Source organism: Myotis daubentonii, chromosome 18 (assembly GCF_963259705.1).
Source record: "Myotis daubentonii chromosome 18, mMyoDau2.1, whole genome shotgun sequence".
In the NCBI taxonomy this organism is placed as follows: domain Eukaryota; kingdom Metazoa; phylum Chordata; class Mammalia; order Chiroptera; family Vespertilionidae; genus Myotis; species Myotis daubentonii.
In genome coordinates this window covers 35941066-35962623 of record NC_081857.1, presented here as the reverse complement: position 1 = coordinate 35962623, position 21558 = coordinate 35941066, and the positions used below count along the sequence as shown (strand labels likewise).

The window sequence follows — 21558 nt, the reverse complement described above, 5'->3', positions numbered from 1 at the left end:
TAGTAATAGTCACATGGCACTCAATTTTTACCAGTAATTAAGATGAGACTTTAGTAATAAAGTAATCCTTTTTAAAGATTTTATGAATTCTCATCCAATTCCATTTTCTCCTGTAATAATGAAAAATTTCCTTAACAATAGGCAACTTGACTTTTCCCAAAGATAACCAAAATTATTTCCTTAAGGGAGGTATGTGTGTGTGTGTATCACATTTCTTTACAAGATATGGGTAACAAATCCTTATCCTCATAAAAATACAAAGCCAAAGTTAATGAAAGTCACATTGCTGAGATCCAAAAACTCAACATTATATACTCTGGCCTACTGTTCAAAACGAGCCACCAGAGAGTTGTTGCTGATTTTAAGGTCCTACATTTATATGGTCAATAATAAAATCAAAGGACACTGTTACAAATGTCTTTCTTCAATGTACTCAATGTACCCAAAATTTAGGCTTTTATAATAGTTTCCCACAAAACATATTTAACTAGAGACTACTTTCTATACTTAACTCAACTTGTTCAGGAAGGGATATTTAATAACATTCCTGATTTATTATGTTTAAGTATATACTTCAAATCATACACAGTAAACTTTCTTTTTTGGAGCTGTAGATGACAATTTTACTCTTGACAGAATTGAAGCAGAAAAAGAAATTTTAAATCAAATTAGAAAAATCACTTGGCAGGAAAAGCAAAATCCAAACAATAAAACCAACAAACAAATAAAAACTAATAATCCCAGACTACATTTTGGAAGCTAACATACTTCATTAAACCTTTCACAGTTCTTGAAGATCAAACGGACGTCAGCCACAAAGTCATCTGGGACTTGGTAGTGTTGGGAATGTTTTTTCTGCAGTTTCTTTTTCACGGTCGATAAATCCATTGGTTTCTTTATAATTTTATAGTAGTTTGGTATCTAAAAGAGCAAATAAATACGGCCAGATAAGGATTCTCCCAAATGCCAAACTGTTTTTAATTTGAAAATCCATAGCATCTTAATTTTAGGGGGAAAATGTATTGACTAATGAGTCAGCTACTTGAAAATTTGGGGTATAGTGAATGTACTGTTTATCTTTGGCCCCAATTTTATCATGAAAATCAAATCATATTCAGAATATGTGGCAGTATCCATGTTATGAAGGCCCCTAAGTTCTATCTTTAAGAAGTAAATTTGGAAAGAAAGCAAATAGCAAGGATAACCAGTCACTAATGTAAAGATACAGGTAGCTCATCAGAATTTTATGATTCCTGAAGAGGTTATTTTGAAATAGGAAAGGGAAAATGGTTACAAAAGGTATTATTATTATTAGAACATGATATCTTTTAGAGGACTTAACTTTTTATCACAAAGTACTGTGGACATAGCAACAGAGGAAGAAAGATTGGAATACCGCCGCCCCCCCCCCCCCCACCACCACCAAAAATAATGTTTAACCCCTTAGTGATCATGCTGGGAAGTTCTGGCCCCGACTCTTGGCCAAAAATTTGTATCCTCGGGAAATAACTAAACATAGAGAAGCTTTTTCAATAGTTCATGAAAAATAATTTGAAAGTCACTTTCTCATGAACTTAAAGGCAAGACAGACCTGCTAATATCAGATGATTACTATTTGCACAAAACATATTCCTTGTGTCTAGACCAGTGGTTCTCAACCTTCCTAATGCCACTACCCTTTAATACAGTTCCTCATGTTGTGGTGACCCCCAACCATAAAATTATTTTCGTTGCTACTTCATAACTGTAATTTTGCTACTGTTATGAATCGTAATGTAAATATCTGATATGCAGGATGTATTTTCATTGTTACAAATTGAACATAATCAAAGCATAGTGATTAATCACAAAAACAATATGTAATTATATATGTGTTTTCCGATGGTCTTAGGCGACCCCTGTGAAAGGGTCATTCGACCCCCAAAGGAGTCGCGACCCACAGCTTGAGAACCGCTGGTCTAGACCTTCTGTGCTGTAAAATTCATTTCTGAAGCTATTCAGTACACAAATCTACTATTCAATATTGTATAGCACATCTGGTATTCAGTAACATCTTAATTCAACAAATGTTGGCTAACAAATAAAAGATGTATAGCATAGTCTCAGACCATTTATGATGCACTAAGCACCTCTTATGTTCCTTTTGCTATGGGACTTCGGAGGCAATATTTATTCCTTACTAAAGTCCCCTTTAAGTTAAACAAAGAATATTGACTTGCAAAATTTTCCCAATCTTTTCTTAATCTTGACTTCTCATAAAAGAGGGCTTATAAAGGCAGAGCCAGTATAAAAGATTAAATTTTACACGTTTATTCAAATACATAGATTGTTTTCTCCCCGACCTACAGAACCTAGAACCGTAGAACTAGAATCTTAGAAATAATTTAGTCCAATACTCCCACTGCACAGTTTAAAGAGTAAAGACAAGAATATATGTAATTTTCTCAGTTATAAGGATGGCTAATGGCAGAACTGAGGGAAGTTGTCTTCTGACTCCTAGGTTCAAGATTATTTCCATTATACCTATTACCCCTTACCTTAAAGGTAACAGAGGACATGGAAATTAAATTCACTACATTTCCATCAGAGCAACAAAATCTTTAAAAACAAACTCCAATTTTAACTAGTGGACCTCATATCCACTTGGCCCTACTAAAATTTCTGATTAATAAGAAATATTTAAAATGCTACTAGGTTATGATGCTAAAACATTTACACAGGTTACCATAGACTATATATCCCTTGAAAGAACCCAAGGAGGGAAGAAATAGTATTAGAAAACTTGAGCCTCGGAGAGGTTGAGGAGAGTCTTCAAGAAGCTGGAGTTTTAACAGAGGAGTCTTCACCAGGGTGGTACTAAGGAAAACAACTCACCGAAGCAGGAACTGGCTCCTGGAATTCAATACTTAACTCATGACAATAGAGGTAAAGCAGAAGACGTTCACATTTCTGGCCAAAAAAAAAAGGTAAGAAAACCCTTAAGTTTTTTTTGCCTAGTAAGATCTTCTTGAGAATAAGGAGTTTATCATTATAAAGTACTAGAGGTCCAGTCCAGTGCACAAGATTCGTGCACTTGGGGAGGCCCCTCAGCCCGGCCTGCACCCTCTCGCCGTCGGGAGCCCTCGCAGGGAGCTGGCCGAAACCGTAATCCTTAGTGTGAGGTGGAGGCGGGAGAGGCTGTGAGCCAGGCTTCTGGGCTTCTGGCTGAGCGGCACTCCTCCTGTGGCAGTGCACTGACCACCAGGGGTAGCTCCTGTATTGAGCGTCTGCCCCCTGGTGGTCAGTGTGCATCATGTCATAGTGACCGGTCATTCAGCCGTTCAATCCATTTGCACATTACCCGTTTATTATACAGTATCACTACTACTAGCTCTCCAACTAAACTTACACCCAAAGAAAACCGCTTCGTTTCCCGTTCAGTTTTGAAACTATCTTCTGCTCTACTTTAAATGCACTTATCAAAGACAGAGTGCTTTTTGTTCTTATCTGATAACAAAGGTAATTTATCTACTATTAATGCAACTATTTATACACATGGAAGGAGTTAGAAAAGCAACATACAGCATTTTGTACAATAATTTATAGTAACCTATAAATTATTGCTGTTGCTACTCGTGTTGTAATCCCCTGTGGCAGGCCAGACATGTTTTTAATTCCTTTCTTGAAATTATTCCACTCAGGTTCAAAATTAAATAAAAACTACCTGTATCTTCTCAACCCAACTCTAGAATATTTTTAAAAAATCAGAAATAAACTGAAATGCATTTTACCTTTAGTTTTCATTTGGCTTAAATTTCTTTTAAGTTTGTACATTCTAAACACATACCTTCTCTTCATAGATAGTGGAGGGGGGATTTTGTGAAGTATATACATCAGATTAGAGCCAAACATAATTAACCACAGAACTATGTGAAAGGTATTTTTCTATGAAGATCAGACTATGGACTACATGAGCAGAAATCCGACTGAAGTGAGGAAGAGACTTTTGATTCCATTTTTAATACAATGAGAAGCTGTTCAAGGATGTTAAGCAAGGGAGTGATAGCCCTGTTTACATTTTTAAAAAGAACGTTATGAACAGTACAGAAAATGGACTGTAAGGGGGCAGGAGTAGAATCAGAGGGAGTCCAGTGAAGAGATTATTACAGTAGTGCAGATGACAGGCTATGATGGCTATCTCATAAAGTAATCATTGGGGGAAGTAAGAACATAGTATTATAAAGTCACTCCTGATTCTTTTATTTCTCTCAGATTTCTGGCTTGAGCAACAGAGATAATGGTAATACACTGGGGGAGAAGTACAGTTTTTATGTTGTTATTTGCTTATTTATTGCTTTTGCTTTTTGAAGAAGAGAATTAAAAACGAAGATTTTGGTTGAGGCATGTTCAGTATGAGAAAACTGGATATAAGAGTCTAAAGCTGAGGGCTAGAGATAAAGATTTCAGAAGTCATCAATATATCATCAGATGGAAAGATTAAAAAATGAAAGTGTATCAGGTTACATGTATATCACACTTGAAAAATGTAGAGTCATAAAACTACAGAATCCCTAATAATACACCAACTGATTTCACACTTACCCTTTGGTCCACAGGGCTTAATCCCTGTGCAGTTTTCCCCTTCTTACTATGTTGCAAATTGTCGCAATCATATTCAACTTCTGGTTTCCCAATATCTCTGCAAAATGTGCATATCCAGTCCCCACTAAAGAGGAAAACAGACAATTAGTCCATATAATGACAACAAAACCCACTCTAGGGAAGCTAATTCCCTAGAGGTTAAGACTCTAATTTGTTTGTTTTCTCTCGTTTCTATTTTTTTTTTCATAAAGTGAAATTGTATGATAAAACTTTCCCCAAATTTTCCCAGTCATTCTTCAATTGATTATCTTCTGGAAAGCAATATAAAACCAGTATCTTGGCATTCAATAGGTCTTCTCATAGTACAAAGCTGATGAGCAGTATGCAGCGTAAGACCAATTCTCAGACACCAGTAATCACAATGATCCCGTATTAACAAACAAGAAAAGAGTACAGGACATGGAATTCCTCAGGTGTCCTGTACTGTTTTGGCATGTATTAAACATGCCAAAAATAAAACAACTATTTGTTCATAGCCAGTCAAAAGCCTAGACTCACATGCATACACACACGCATACACACACACACACACACACACACACCCTTACAATACAAGCACATGCACATATACACCTTAGCTTTCAAATCTGCTCAGTCTATCGAACCATAAACTCCAGTGAGTCATGCATGTTCACTCTCCTCATCCCTTACACACATACGTAAAGTCTACATCTCGAGACTACACTACTGTGTGCCAACAGCTCCGATTCCCCCCAAAGCCTCTGCCTTTGATGGAAGGCATTCAGTGGCAAAATTCTAATGTTCCAGCAGATGTTACTATTCAAAGACAGGAAAATATGAAAAGCCTTCATTTCAAGACCAAAACGCCAATACTTTTCTCTTCTAAAAGAGTAAAGAAAAAGAAGGCCCTTATGGCATCTCTGGCAAATGACTATGCCTCCTAAGATTTAGGTAAGAATACAATTCTTCAGAAAAATATTCTGACAGTTTTTATATCCACCAGTGTTCTAAGCCAAAAGGTTGAATTTTTCACATTCAACTAAAATCACTGTTTCTCAGAAATCTGAGAGGAAATGTAAGCTTGTTATGTATAGACAGGAAAGGTGAGTTTCCCCAAGAACACTGGTTTACTTTCCTTTAAAAGAAACCCAGGGTAAGGGCTGGGGAAGAGGAAAGACAGAAAGAAGTATGACTCAACTTATGATCTCTGAAATCAACTGAAGTTGAAACTGTGTGAACATAACATGTTAAAGAAGGAAAAGAGCTCTTCTAAAACCAACTACCACTTGTAGATGATCCCTAAAAATCTGTGAGCAGCCCAAAGTAATCAAGTTAATTAGTTCCCTACAGAGTTACAGCTAGACGACGTTGTAACCCGCCCAGCACATCTATTCCATTGCATGAACTGGCCTCTCAGCTTGCCTTGGGTGCTCAATGACAGCTGTTTTATACTTGAAACTAGATTTAGCCGACATGGGGTCCAAGGACAATGCTCTTTATTTTATCCCCAAATTATTTACTTTTAAATAAGTAATTCAGTAATTGTCTATTCAAAGTTAATGACTAAAAGACATTTCATCTAGATCCAAATAAAAGCCTAAGAAGTCTGCACACAGTGCTTCAGGCAGGCAGAACCAATTAACTACTTCCAGTGGTCAAGAGAAAGCTGTTTCTAAAAAAATTCACAACACTGAAAGTGTTTTTACAAGGTGTTTTTTCTTTAAAATGTCTTCTGAGAGCTTTCAGACATTAAAAAAGTTTGGGTAAAATTTAATATAGTTGTCATAAAACTAAATAGCACTCAGAAATAAAATAATAATTGTAGAACCTATTAAAATTTATGGCAATAGCCCGGCTGGTTTGGCTCAGTGAACTGAGCATCATCCCATGCACCAAGAGGTCACTGGTTCGATCCCCAGTCAGGGCACATGCCTAGGATGCAGGCTCTATCCCCAGTAGGGGGCGTCAGGAGGTAGCTGATTGATGTTTCTCTCTCCCTCTCAAATTAAAACATATATATTTTTTAAAATGATGGCAACAGATTTAAAAAATTAACTTGAAGAGGAAATCTGCCCTTGCCCCTTATAATTAAGAGTTTTATCTAATTTGTTTACATTAAATATAAACTGAAGGCCAGGAAATAAACTACACTTTATCATTAATGCGGCAGCACTTACATCTTGGACAGTTTATTGTTCAACTATTAGTTTCTCTAGAAGGTAATACCAAAGGAACAGGCCCGTTTTACTATATATGCAATGGTTAAGAAGGCCACCTGCCCTAACTTTCTGGTGGGTTTGTTTGTTTGTTTATAAAAGTAAACATCATCAAAAAATCAATTATTTCACTGGTACCTTGGAAAGCTAAGAAGTGTTGGAACATGACAAGTTAGATGAAAGACCTTTGGACATTTCTCACAGCACAAGAGATCCCCTCCATTTTGGCAGACAGCACACCAATCTTCATTTGGGTCATCATCTTTGCTGTTGCCATCTCCTCCCATCCTTGCCGACCTGTGCATGAGGCTTCGAATTGAAGACTTTCCATTAACAAGGCTGCTGAGCCCTGACTGTTTGCAGCTCTCATTCGTATCTGTAGGCTCAGTTTTCACATGGTTTTCCACTCCTGGTAATGCATCCAACTCACTCTCTAGATGCAGGTTGGTTGAGAGAGGTGGTGTCAAACTACTCTCAGGACTGCTCAACTAAAACAAAACAAGGACAACCTCTTGAAGAATCATTTAATCCATTATTGTTAGCTGTGTGTGTGTGTAACCTTATGTTAACATGTATACAGATATACTGACCTAACTTAAAATTACTTTGGAAATCATATTAGTGACATAAAGGAGTGAAATTAACCCCAAATTTATTTAGGCATGTTAATTTGTGATTTTAGGGAGCAGTCTCCGAAATATTGGTTCACTCAGATAGTAAGGAAATTAATTTAACAGCTAAGCACACTGACTGGGAAGTGAGCATAGGGTTATACTTTTCCTAAAGAGAGTTGATGTTGGTGTGTTATTTTTCACTCAAGAATCTACTGCATAGCTTTTGAGGAGCATTCTTCTGCCCATTTATTCTACAAATGTAGGAAGATCATGACAATATAAAAAAGAATCTTTTAACCTGTTTTGGAGGTACTTTCCAGATTAAGTTCTGGATGAAGAGGTGATACTGCTCCAAACCCATGGCTAAATGTGCTGCTCTCTAAACCTACATACAGTGCATTCAATATATAGCTCGAGCTAAAATTTCTATGTGCCAACCACACAGAAGCCCAAGCAGGAAGAAAAAAACCAAGATAGAAATTTCTAAACAAAGAGACTTGTGTCTTCTTTCATCCTATATTATAAATTCTATAAAGTGTCCCATCCGGGAACTCTAAAATGGGTAATAATTCATAAGCTAAAGGCAATCTTCCCCCACCACAAAACTCTTCGATTGTTAACTTCTTTCATGTCAGCAGCCTTAATTCTAGATGTACAGGTCCAGGCAAATAGCCAAGGGTCATTTGTGGCCTGAGATGATTAAAAAATTCAGAATAAGATAGAACCTGACTTAAAATCATGGCAAAAAATATGACCAATTAAAAACGAAAAGATAATTTTAAATGAATCTTTAGTATGATTCTTTTCTGATTAGTTACAGCTAACATTTCGAGACACTGAGTTAGAAAAAGAGATAATTGGCTAGTACCGGCATAGAAATGCAAGCGTAAGCACATGTTGACGGCAGCACTGTTCAGTCTAGCACACGCGGAGAGGGAAGGGTCCCGGCAGACCCCAGTGGGCTTTACCATGCAGGCACTCCTCCTGCCGTCCTCTGTCTTCTCTTGCTTCACGGCTCCTGAAAAGCTACATATTTCGTCTTCGGTCCCAGGTTCTTGCTTGACCTTCACTTGATCAGACTTGAAACTAAGACTTGTCTTCTCAGCAGTTCTTCCTGATGACCCACAGCTAATAAAAAAACAAGACAGACCACATATGTTTGACTGTGTGGTGTGTATAAAAATAATGTTCATTAATGTAAAAGCAGCAGACAATTTATTAATTTTAAGATAAGATACTTCATAATGTTGTTAAGAGGAGTGTGGTATAAACTTAGCTTCCAATTCTTAAAAGTGTAAATCAAACTTTCAGAAGATCTTAAAAACACATGTTATGTTCTGAGGCACTTACAATACACCAGGTAAGAAGTCTAGTAAACAATCATTTTCCCTTCTCTCTATAAAAGTAGTTTTAACTCTTCTCTACCCCCAAACATCTGAAGAAAATAACATCAACAGTGGTTCATGAAGCCTTCTCAAAGGAATTGCTAGTTTAGTTTTTATGGGCAGGGAATTGGGAAAAGAGGATAACAAATAGTAAACAACCTAGAATGTCCTTATTTGAAATCGATGTAATGAAATCAATGTAATGATACAAGACTAATCAGTTCTATCTAGAACACAAAGCAAAACCACTGGCAAGAGATGTGAATAACTGGTAAGACTGTATTACTTCTAAGAATGAACACCTTTTTTTCACTCAATTTATTCTTTTCTTCTAAAAGTACTGATTATTAGAGTATAATTAAAAAGTCAAGCAAGTGTTTGAAAGGACCAATCTTCAAAATGCATGTGCACACATGCATACAAAAGAATCCTATAACGTAAATCTTTCTTGCATTATACTAAATTATTTAAACTAAAGAGTAAAAGTCAACATTATTGTATTTTACCTTAAAACACACTCTCTCCCACCACCCCCATTTTCTTAGTTCTGTCCACCAAAAAGGCATAAAAAACAATGAATAATTCAGTAGTAATGAGTATCCCTAGTACCTAAAAGACTGTCTCCAAGCACCATTTCTCACTAACATGACCAGATTTCTTAGAGAAATGGCTGATTCCAGTTCTGAAGCAGGTAATGTACAAGACGAACCTGGACAATCATTTTATAACAACAAACAAGGAAGCCTTCAGAGGATGCTGGGGTTATACCCCCCAAAAAAGGGGGGGACTTTAAAAAGCTCTGACAAGCCAAAGATAAAAAACTTTAAGCATCAATAAAATAACATCTACAATGGTTTGGATCATATAAAATATATTTAAGTATATGAGTTCATAAAGTTAAAAATAATAAAACCATTGGTCACTGTTGAAGGGTGCTGGGAAATCAACTCAATAGGTAAATAGAGAGAACGAATCTACTCACTCAGCTTTTCCCATAACCAAATAGTTGATGGCAGAAAGTGTCTCTTTACAGAATTGTTTAAAATAATAAACAAAGAAGGAATAATACAATAATTCAAATGTATCATTTTTCAACCAGTAAAAAAAAGGTTAGGCAATGATCATTAATGATCGCTTTCACAAAACAAACAAATAAAACCCGACCAGACATTATGTGACCCTTATGGGAATACACAGCACCACTACCCTTTCCCCCAAATCAAACCTGAATCCAATCAAACCTCCTGATCAAAATTCAATATAGAGAAAAAACAGGCAATGTATTTAAATGACAAAATGGATGGAATGCTATAGGAAAAACAATACACCTCCTCACATACATTGATTCTGACTTCAACATATATACTGGTGGCAATGTAAAGGTATTTATGGGAAATTTTAAAAGATATTTATGGGGAAATCTGAACATTTAACTGTATCTCTAGTAATATTAAAGAATTATCCATTACATTTTTTCTAGGTGTGATAATAGTTCTGTGGTTATAAAAGTTTTAAATCCTTATATTTTAAGTGATACATTCTGAAATAGTCACAAGTAAATAGTATATCTGAGATCTGTTTCAAAATAATCCAGACCAAGAGGGAATGAGCAGAGAATTAAGATTGGCCATAACTTGGTGATTCTTGAAGCTAGACTGTAAGTATGTAAGAGTTCACTGTAATATTCATTTTTTAAAGTATATATTTGAAATAATTCTTAATAAAAAATTGTACCTATTAATAATGTAATACTCACCTGCCTCTGCTGCCAGTACTAGACGTACTAGGGGGTCTCACAGGGGTGTGAGAATTGGATAAACCTGCATATAAGTCAAAATGAATATTAATGCAGGTATGAATATTCAGCATTCTACCTACTAGTTACAGATTCCAAGATGATCATAATACAATTTAGCTGCCCTGGCCAGATAGCTCAGTTGGTTAGAGCATTGACCGATAAACCAAGGTTGTGGGTATGATAAGTAGGACAACAAATCAATCTCTCCCTCTGTTCCTCCCTCCCTTCCTCTATCTAAAATCAACACATAATTTTTTTTTAATTTCCTGAAAATCAGACCCAGGCTTAGCCCTGAAGTCAGGTATGGCATTTGTAATCATTGGCAGACCTCAACCAGTTTCTCTCAGATGAGCACCATCCCCAGAGCCTCACAGCAACACGATCCGATCAATGAAAACTGACCAAGAGAAAGCTATTTGCCATCTTTCCCTACGTTATTTGATAAATATACTACTTATATTCCTATTATTTATTCTTTTTTTTTTTCAGATTTCTAGAATAATTATATTAAACCTCAAAAATTATATGACTCAAAAAAATCTATTAATGATGCATCTCATGCAAAACCCACATTTAAATTTGAACTATTCTTTCTCTAGAAATAATGAGGTAATCTGTTTTAGTAAGAAAAAAATAACATCTCATTTATTCCAGAAAAATATATCCCATAACCACTCTGCACCATAAATCTGGGGGGAGCTGCTTCAATCATTCACTCTTGGTAAGGTCAATAAATACCTGGGTTTTGGAAGACAGCTACATCTCATGGACTTGATTGGTCACTTTTTAACAGTGTCCAATAAATTTAAGTTTTTGTTTTAAAATTACCATTTGAAAATTCACTTGCCTTTCCTCAACCCTTTTTTTAAAACAATTTTTCCACTTTTCATTATTTTACCAAGTGTTTTGAACTTGGGTTGAAACCAAAGAATTCTTCAGCTGATGATCTATATCATAAAATATGACATGGAAAGTAAATGGAACTACAGGTCCAGCAATGAACATGAATAAAGCCGGGGAGAGGGGCACACTGGAGTTCTGAACAGTGTGCACTACGATAGAAACTCCTACGACTTCAGTTAGCTGAAGAATGCCTAAAGTATTTGAAGAAAAATAGAGCAGTCAGAAGAAACATATATGTTATGAGGTTGTTACTTTGGTGCGTCAACTTGGCTAGAATATAATACCAGTTGTTTGTCCAAACACCAGTCTAAATGTTATTATGAAGGTATTTTAAGATGTGATTAACACCTAAATCAGTAGATTTAGAGTATAAAAGATCAACTTCCATAATGTGTTTGGGCCTCATCCAATGAGTTGAAAACCTTAAAAGACTGAGATCAACCTGGCTAGAGAACCTGGCTAGCCTGCTGATCAACTGAAAAAAAAAGGACTGAGATCACCAGAGGAAGAAAGAATTTTGCCTCTGCACTCAAGGCTACATCAGCTCTTCTCTGGGTCTCCAGCATGGCAACCAACCTGCAGACTTCGGACTTGCCAGCCCCAACAATCACATGAGCTATTCCTTAACATCTCTCTCTCTTTCCCTTCCCACCCGCGCACAAATCTCCTATTGATTCTATTTTTCTGAAGAACCCAAATGCATATACTGAGAGACAATTTTTGTTAAGGTGTTAAAGAAATGAGGCAGTACCTCAGTTGGTTTTACCTGATGATCCTGGAGACAGGGCAGAGGGACCTGGAGAGGGATTCATGGTACTTGTAGGCTGTGGGGGTAGGTGGCTGCCTGAGATGTATCTACTTAGTAGATTATCTAAACTACTTGAACCAGCATCTTCCAACTAAAGAGAAAAACAAAAAAGATAAATTTGCTTTGATTAAACAGAGATGTTATTCATTTAATTAATATAACCACTTACGCTCAGTTTCCTAATAAATAGATTAGCCTACATCTAAGTCGGCTTAACTATTGCTTCCTTAGGCTCCCTGAGGCTCCACACAGTATAAAGTTGATGTGAATAAAGCCATAATAATATGCAATAAACACCTGGCAGGTCAGGACAGACCCAGCGATCCACTAAGCTCTTTATGTTCTGCTATGAAAACAGGGCTGACACACTGACATGTCTGCCTTTACTGATGCAGGACCCTGTTTTCCAACATCCTTGTCCCGTCTTCCTCCCTTTATTTCAACAAACATAGCTCCCCCAAAACCATTCACCTAAATAGAAATTTAATGTCAATACCTCACTTTAAAGCTCTCAATTGTCTATACTTAACAGAAAGCCCTTAGCCTGAAATATAAGGTCCCTCATTACACAAAAAGAGGGGCAGTCAACAGGCTGTAGATTACAGATAGAGGCCTTGGCACTGACTTTGGCCTGATTTCCAATTGAACATCAATTTCCTATCTTTAAAATATTTATCTATACTGAGAACTGTGATGATGAAATGAGAAAATATATATGTAAGAAATAGTAAACATATACTATTTAATTATGAAAATTACCATAAGTAAAAGTTTATAGTATTCCATATAAGAGATCATCAAATTATTCTTAAATAATTGCTACCCTTCTTGCTCATCTGTTTGTACCCACACTTGTCCCTTTTAATCTTCTCTCCTGCTAGAGGCAAGATCACTTTTTGAAAACTGAACACATATATTTATTACTTGCTGTCCTTTCCTCTCAAAAACCACACTGATTTTCATGAATATAAAACAGAAAAACTTGGCATTGAAGCAGAAACTGTGAAAGAAACTATACATACAAAAACCAAGGTAGAACTGGATTGACAGAAAACTAATCAGAATAAAGCAGTTTATCAGAGGCAAGGGAGGACTCTTCTAAAAGTAAATAGATTCAGCCGGAACCGGTTTGGCTCAGTGGATAGAGTGTCGGCCTGCGGACTGAAAGGTCCCAGGTTCGATTCCGGTCAAGGGCATGTACCTGGGTTGCGGGCACATCCCCAGTGGGAGATGTGCAGGAGGCAGCTGATCGATGTTTCTCTCTCATTGATGTTTCTAACTCTCTATCTCTCTCCCTTCCTCTCTGTAAAAAATCAATAAAATATATTTTTAAAAAAAGAAGGAAAAAAAATTTAAATAAATAAATAAATAAAAGTAAATAGATTCAACACCCATTAATGGAAAAAAAAACAAAAACTATCAACCAAGTGGGTATAGAGAAAACATACCTCAACATAATAAAGAACATAAATCATAAGTCCAGAGCTACATCATACTTAACAGTGAAAAGCTAAAGCTTTTCCTTTAAGATCAGGAAAAAGACAAGGATGACCACTCTTGCCACTTTTATTCAACATAGTATTGGAAGTCCTATCAAGAGCAATTAAGAAAGAAAAAGAAATAAAAGGCATCTAATTTGGATAGGAAGAAGTAAAACTGTCATTATTTGCAGATGACATGATATTATATAGAAAACCTAAAGATTCTACCAAATATCCAAAATGGCCCTTGCATTTATTTTCTGCTCTGTTACATAGTTAATGCTACCCCATCTGCTTCCTGTATAGCTTCCCATGTTTCCTTTTACTATACCATAGAAACTATAGGATAGGAGGAAAAGTGGTTCTTCCAGAGATAATACGTTGTTTCCCTTTCTATTTTTGGTTCATATAGTTAACTATGTCTTACTGTGGCTGGGCTTTTGTGTAACACCTCTAATTCCTTTTAAACACAAGTGACAATAACAAGTATTGACAAGAACGTGGAGAAACTGAAATCCTCACCCACTGCTGCTGAGAATGTAAAATGGTGCAGCTACGTGAAAAACAGCTTGGAGGTGGCTGCTAATGGGTACAGTTTCTTTTGGGGCAGTGGTCGGCAAACTGCGGCTCGCGAGCCACATGCGGCTCTTTGGCCCCTTGAGTGTGGCTCTTCCACAAAATACCACATGTGGGCGCGCACGTACAGTGCGATTGAAACTTCGTGGCCCATGCGCAGAAGTTGGTATTTTGTGGAAGAGCCACACTCAAGGGGCCAAAGAGCCGCATGTGGCTCGTGAGCCGCAGTTTGCCGACCACTAAACTAGACCAAGGTCAGAGTGACCCTAGCAAATTATGATAAGTGTGACATTAGCAACCTTCCTTCTCCCTCTGAAAGTTTCTTTAACAATTGGAATCAAGTCCTGTCTATCTTTTTACTAGAGGCCCGGTGCAAGAAATTCATGCATGGGTAGGGTCCCTAGGCCTGGCAGCGATCAGGGCTGATCGAGTTCCCCGCCTCCCCACCTCCTCCTTCCCTTGCTCCCTCAGCGCCCCACCACTGCCGCTGGTCGCCCGCCATGTTCCACACCACCCCCTGGTGGTCAGAGTACGTCATAGCAAGCGATCAAACTCCCACTCTCCCGATTGAACTCCCAAGGAGACACTTTGCATATTAGCCTTTTATATATATAGATAGATGAGCATTAATGCCCAGGACTTCAGCATACATAGTGCTTAGTAAAATGTCAATGACTCCTTAAACATGTACACACCTCTCTCTGGTTGCTCAAAGCCTCTGAAAACTAACAGCTTTCCAGGCCTCCAATCCCAAACTATCTCCCTGCAATCTCTACAAATATTAGGGAGAGAACTGGACTTGTAATCAGGAATCTAGATTTTGAATTACAACTTTCCCAACACATTTACTGGGTGACTCTGAGAAAGTCACTATCCTCTTACTTTCATCCATAAAGTAGATATATTACATCTATCTATATATATAAAATCCTAAGCAACCGGTCAACCAGTTGATCGTTGGACCAGTTGCTATGACATGCACTGACCACCCAGGGGCAGACGCTCAATGCAGGAGCTGTTCCCTGGTGGTCAGTGCCTCCCACAGTGGGAGCGTCACTCAGCTGACTGAAGGGCACCAGACATCCCCCAAGGGGTCCCGGATTGCGAGAGAGAATGCAGGCCAGGCTGAGGTACCCCGGGCCTCTAATATCATATAAAATGATTTCAAGCATTAAACTAATATCTGTTAAAGTTCTTTGTAAATTATAATAAGCTTATAACTCAGCAATTTTATTTTTTACAGATATAGTACAAAAATTTCCATATAGCCCAGTACTCTTAGTGCCAACACAACTACAATTTGCTTAGCCAAAAAAGATCTCTCCTAACATCAGGAAAGCAAACAGGTTAAAATAATTTACAATGAATTCATGATTTTTAAACAATATTGGAGTTATATTGAGGATTGCTAGTTTTAACACAATGTAACTTTTAAAAATTCAAATATATTCTAAATTTAAAATGCCTCAACTTAAAAACAACAACCAGAAAAATATACTCGAAATCCCTAATTAAAACAAGGTTTTAAATCTTTCATTAAACTTAAATACAAACCTGTATGGGTGGAATATCTGGTAGCGATGGAAGGTTTTCTGGGTTGGTTACTGAGGGGATTAATTCTATTGCTGTAACAGATGGGCTGGTGGGACCTCGATTTGCACTTGCCATAGTAGCTGTAGTAGGGCTGGTTGGATTGATTGTGGTGTTGTGCACTGACACAACAGGAAAGGGTCCAGCATGCCCTGGGTTTGAGTGCTGTTAGGAAAAAAGATGCTATCATTATTTAATCAGCGGTGATACCCTAATATGAATAAACCTTGACAACAATTTTTAATTTAAGTTACATTGTACAAGGGTCTGATAACTATGGTTGAGAAACAAAAAAGTAAGCCCTCTCAAACTTATACAGGAAATAAATAATAATTTAACTCAGCCTTTTCATTTTTCTATTTTTTTTGTTGTATTTAGGAAAAGCCAAACTTGACAATAATTTTCAACCTGTCAGCCTGATGACATGATCTTATTCAGAACAAAGATGCATGTAAATAGATGATCTGGAAGCCCCCGAATTTTCAAACAGCATTTCCTGAAAGCCACTGTTTTGTCTACATTCCTCTTTGACTCTCTTTTTTTAAAATAAAAGGAATTAATTGTGTATTGTATAATTTATATGCAAATAATGACTCTACAAACAGAAATATGACATCAATTCCTGACTCTAACACGTGTGACATAATCTCAGTTATTTAGAAATGTGAATGATGATGAACAAAAATGAACGTATCTGTCTCATTGTAAGGCTGTTATGAGGACTGTTTAAGATCATGTAGATGAAAAGCTTTGGAAAATAAATTTCTATACACATATAAGTCATTTAAAACATTAAAAAATGTAAAATTCTAAACTTCGGGGATTCTGTAGGGACCCTAAAGCACAGAGCACTGTTCTTAGGTGGCTGGTGAGTGTGATTCTGTAGCTCCTGCCCTCTTCCAAAGGGTGTACCTGGACCTGAAGGCTTTCCATGTATTAAGGGGTGAACACTTCGCCCTGACCAGTTTGGTTCAGTGGACAGAGCGTCAGCCTGTGGACTCAAGGGTCCCAGGTTCGATTCCGGTCAAGGGCATGTACCTTGGTTGCGGTCACATCCCCGGTGGAGGGTGTGCAGGAGGCAGCTGATCGATGTTTCTCTCTCATCGATGTTTCTAACTCTCTATCCCTCTCCCTTCTTCTCTGTAAAAAATCAATAAAATATATTTTAAAAAAGGGGGGGGGGGGGGTGGAGTGAACACTTCTAGGGCAATTAATGCCCAGAGCTTCAATCATATGTACTTTTTTCTAAAGAAAACCCAATTTACCTAAGAATGTGCTGTGGTCTGCAAGTTCTTTTTTCATTATTTCGCAACTACCCTTCTCCACAAAAAAAACCAGCAAACCTCTGACCCATTCCTAATCTTATCTAGCACATTGCCCCAAGGTAAAAAACAAACAAGAGAGACAAGTAAAGGTACAATAAAGCTGTCACACTGTTGATCAAGTGCTTGACCAAAACCTGTGTAACAAATTTTAAGTGGGTTCTGTTATTTGATGAGCAACATTAAGGAAGAACTGAAAAGCCATCAATTGATAAGATATTTTAAAGTTTTGACAGCTCATTGTGAGATTCATTCAGCTTTGATAACCTAGAAAATGTTCAAAGAATTGAAATTCTTATACTTCCCAGACACAATTTTTTGTGAACATGTCTCCTGAGCATCACATGAAAACAAAAAAACAAGCTGGTAATAAAAACTGATGTTGAATTCTGACTTACTCTAACAATAACAAACACATATAACTGAAAAGACTCTATTTTTCTCAAAAAGAAATGTAGATCTAAAAGAATTTTACTCTTTATGTTTCCTAATATTCTTAAAGCATGTAAATAAATATGCTGCTTAAAAAACTGAATAGGAATAATTATAATACAAATTTGGTCCAAAGAAAAAGTTTCAGTTTAATAATAGCCTTACTATGGCTTGAAAATTTAACAATTTTTATTTTATAATAAACATTTTTTTCCTGCAGAATAACTCCAAAGACTGATTGATTTATAACTTTATCTAACATAAATATACATATTTTTATAAAATGCTACAAAGAAAGTAGAAGAGATATTCAAGTCCCAGCGTAAAATTTTGACTTTCAAAAAGGAGCTTGCTGTGGTATTTGGGACGCCAGTGGATTCATTTACTAGAATAAAATATAAGAGTTTTACTTTATAATGTCAATATTTACAATATGCCAGAAATTACGTCCTTTGGAACTATTTAAACTTAAACTTATAATGTAACTTTTAAATGTCAATCTTTAAATGTGAGAGAGCACTAATTCTTCAAAAGTTGAAGGATAGTATGTCAACTTTGGTATGCAGACTGATGTGTCAGTAAGCGTTCACACATTTCTGAGTAGCCCCCTCCTAGAAATTCTGACACAGTGGGTATGGCTCAGAATCTGTTTCTGATGAGGCCTCCCAATCATTCTGATGGTCTTAAAAAATCTTTAAAAGAGCACTAGCTGGTTTAGCTCAGTGGATAGAGTGTCGGCCTTTGGACTGAAGGGTCCCATGTTCGATTCCGGTCAAGGGTACATGCCTGGTTGCAGGCTCGAACTCCAGTAGGGGGTGTTGATCAATGATTTTCTCTCATCATTGATGTTTCTCTCTCTCTCCCCCCCTCTTACTTCCTCTCTGAAATCAATAAAAAAAATATATTTTTAAATGTTTTTTTTAAAAAAACCTTTAAAAGAAACATCACCCCAACTGTTATAAAATAAACTGCATTCTTTCATAACTAGAAATCCTGTATCAAAGTAGCTTCATTTTAAAATCATGCCTCCTATACAAAGGTAACCTACTATTCAGACAAAGAGTAAAAAACATGTCCCTAAATACATTTATTTTTAAGGATGGGTATATCTACTTCCCAAAAACAACAATACTAAGTAGAGAGAAGCAAAAAAGTAAAAATAAATTTTTAAAAATACATTGTTTTGTTTTCAAAACAAAATGTATTGGGCTCAAAATGTCACATTAAAAGAGCAGAGGAACAATTTCTGGAAACTATGGTTCTAATCTTGGTTTTACCGTTATCTCTTGTGACTTTGGGTAAATAACAAGCTCCTTTATTATTTAGATCTATAGAATGAATTGGCTGGACTAGATCAGGGGTCCTCATCCCATAGTATATAGAGGGATTAATGGCATCAAAGAAGTTGTAAAAATTGAATACAAAATTTTATGCCTTAATTCTTAAATGTATCAGTGACTCTCCCCCCACCAACTGATCAAGAAAAATGATGTCTTTTAGTTTTAAAATTGTATGATTCTTACAAATGTAACTCTAGGCATACTTGTCTTTGGAGGTGTGGCTGCATCATGGAATACTGAGGGCCGCTGTGCCTGGGTATCCCTGGTATTCGGGCAGCATTCTGAGCCAATCTCATCTGATGGGCTTGGAAAGCTCCACAGTTCATGTTGTTTCTTTGCATTGTTTGCACACTGATCAGTCTTGGAGGCTACAAAGGGTAGAAATTGCATTTCTATAATAATATTTTTATAGATTTATTTTCAATCATTAAATGTTATATAAAAAGACTTGTCAGGATACAGAAGGACATAAAGTAAAAAGTGTAAGTCATTCTCCTCATCTCTAGCTCCAAGCCCCTTCTCTCAGTATATGTGTGTATTTAAAGCATTAACTTACCCAACCCTACATGAACAGCTCTGATTTGGATGGGGGAGGAGAGAACAAGAGAGGTACAGGGATGGGAATGATTTGAACAAATGCCTAAAGAATATATCAAGCCCAGTCAGCGTGGCTCAGTGGTTGAGTGTAGAACTATGAACCAGGAGGTCACAGTTCGATTCCCAGGCAGGGCACATGGTCCAGGTTGTGGGATCGATCCCCAGTGTGGAGTGTGCAGGAGGCAGCCAATCAATGATTCTCTCTCATCACTGATGTTTCTAACTCTCTCTCCCTCTCCCTTCTTCTCTGAAATCAATAAATATATATATATATTTTTTTAAAAGAATATATCAGTATTGGGCAAAAATAATCTGGCTCTTTGGCCCAAAATCACATGTATGTGTAAAACAAAAAAGACCTAGTTAGGAATAAAAACTTGTGTACTGGTGAGTTAATTTTGTTTCCCATGGTAAGTATTTACTTACTGCCCTTCCTCACACTTCCCAACATCCCTGCGATCCCCAGAACAAATATTTAAACTCTGACCTTCCAGTTTTCTCCATGCTAGTCACGTGAAATGTGTGACTCATTTATGGAGGACAGAATGTAGCCCTGAGGGCTTCACAATTTGTACCAATAATGCAGTGATACAATGCTCACCTGTTGTTGTAACATCTGAGGAGCTGCTTGTCGTGGGTGCTGTTGTGTTGTTGTTGTTGTTGTTGATACAGGAGCAGGTGGTTGCTGTATCCTCATCTGTTGCAACTGCTGATGCTTCTGTGCATACACTTGTTGTTGCATGTGTTGGAGTCGAAGTTGTGCTAAGTTAATCTGTCCAGGAGTTTTACTAATGTGGTTCGTCCCCGGAGGAACTTGCCCAACTACAACATTAGGAGTATACCCAGGAGCTGGTTTACTCTCTATTACTAGATTACCTGGAGAATTTTAAAAATGAGAATAATTTGCATATAATCAAATAAATCATCTACTTTGTAGATTAATCAATATCTTTTCCTTTTCTCTGACAACCCTCAGCACTCAAAGCTTCCAACAGTATAGCAGGGATGGGAGCTAGGTTTAAAGATGATAAAGATCAGAAACCTAGTATAGTCCAAAGACAAATAATCGGCTTTTGATTGCTCAGATATATTACCTGCCCTTATGCTTTATTTACGTAGACTTACAGAAAATTTAAGAGTTGAAAGAGATGTTATTAGAGGAAGCCCAGCTAGTCAGTCTAAATCAGCAGTTGCCAACCGGTGGTGCACGGACCACTGGTGGTCCGTGAGGTCTGAAAGGTTGGCGACCGCTGGTCTAAATCAATTCTCCTTTGACAAGATTCAAGGATAGTCAAGATTACTATTGCTGATTCCACCTGCTTTTGAATTGCCAAAATGTGCAGGGCAAAGTACTGCATTGCTACAAAACTGTCTTCTGTGGAAATACTGAATGTTTTAAGCCACTTAGATCCTTAGAAATGACACTTTTCCTGATTTCTCATATCAATATCCCTGTACCTCTCTTGCTCTTCCCTCCCCCATCCAAATCAGAGCCCATTGCTTTCTAAAAACAGCAGGCAAATTTTAGGAAGGTTTGATCTAAGGTAGAGTTGGCAAACCTTTCCTATAACAAGCCAGATATTTTAGGCTTCATAAGAACTGTCATATGTTCTTTGTTTTTTATTTATTTGCTTTTACAACTCTTTAAAATGTAAAAAACAAATTTAGCTACCATGCCACACTAAAACAGTTTGCTGATGCCTGATCTAAGGCTTTAGCCAAATCTGAATATATATAAAGACTACTTTTTCATAGAAGGCTGTCCACTTCTGCTTTGATAGCTTCTGTACACAGTTCTAATTGTTGGAAAAGTTTTTGGGGTTTTGCCTTGTTTTAAACTGAGCTATTGGTCTGTCGCTCTGTAACTTTCACCTATGGTCCTCAGGTCCACACT

General features: G+C 37.0%; 1 protein-coding gene across 1 annotated transcript in view; it reads right to left on the bottom strand.

Annotated features, from left to right (window-relative positions):
- The window catches only part of TRIM33 (tripartite motif containing 33), a 65367-nt gene that overhangs the window by 5910 nt on the left and 37899 nt on the right, over positions 1–21558 (bottom strand). Inside the window, 10 exon segments of the mRNA XM_059673856.1 lie at positions 769–921; positions 2875–2949; positions 4582–4705; positions 6957–7306; positions 8401–8560; positions 10574–10637; positions 12285–12417; positions 15938–16138; positions 19271–19435; positions 20266–20540. Coding sequence (XP_059529839.1) covers positions 769–921; positions 2875–2949; positions 4582–4705; positions 6957–7306; positions 8401–8560; positions 10574–10637; positions 12285–12417; positions 15938–16138; positions 19271–19435; positions 20266–20540 — 1700 coding nt within the window.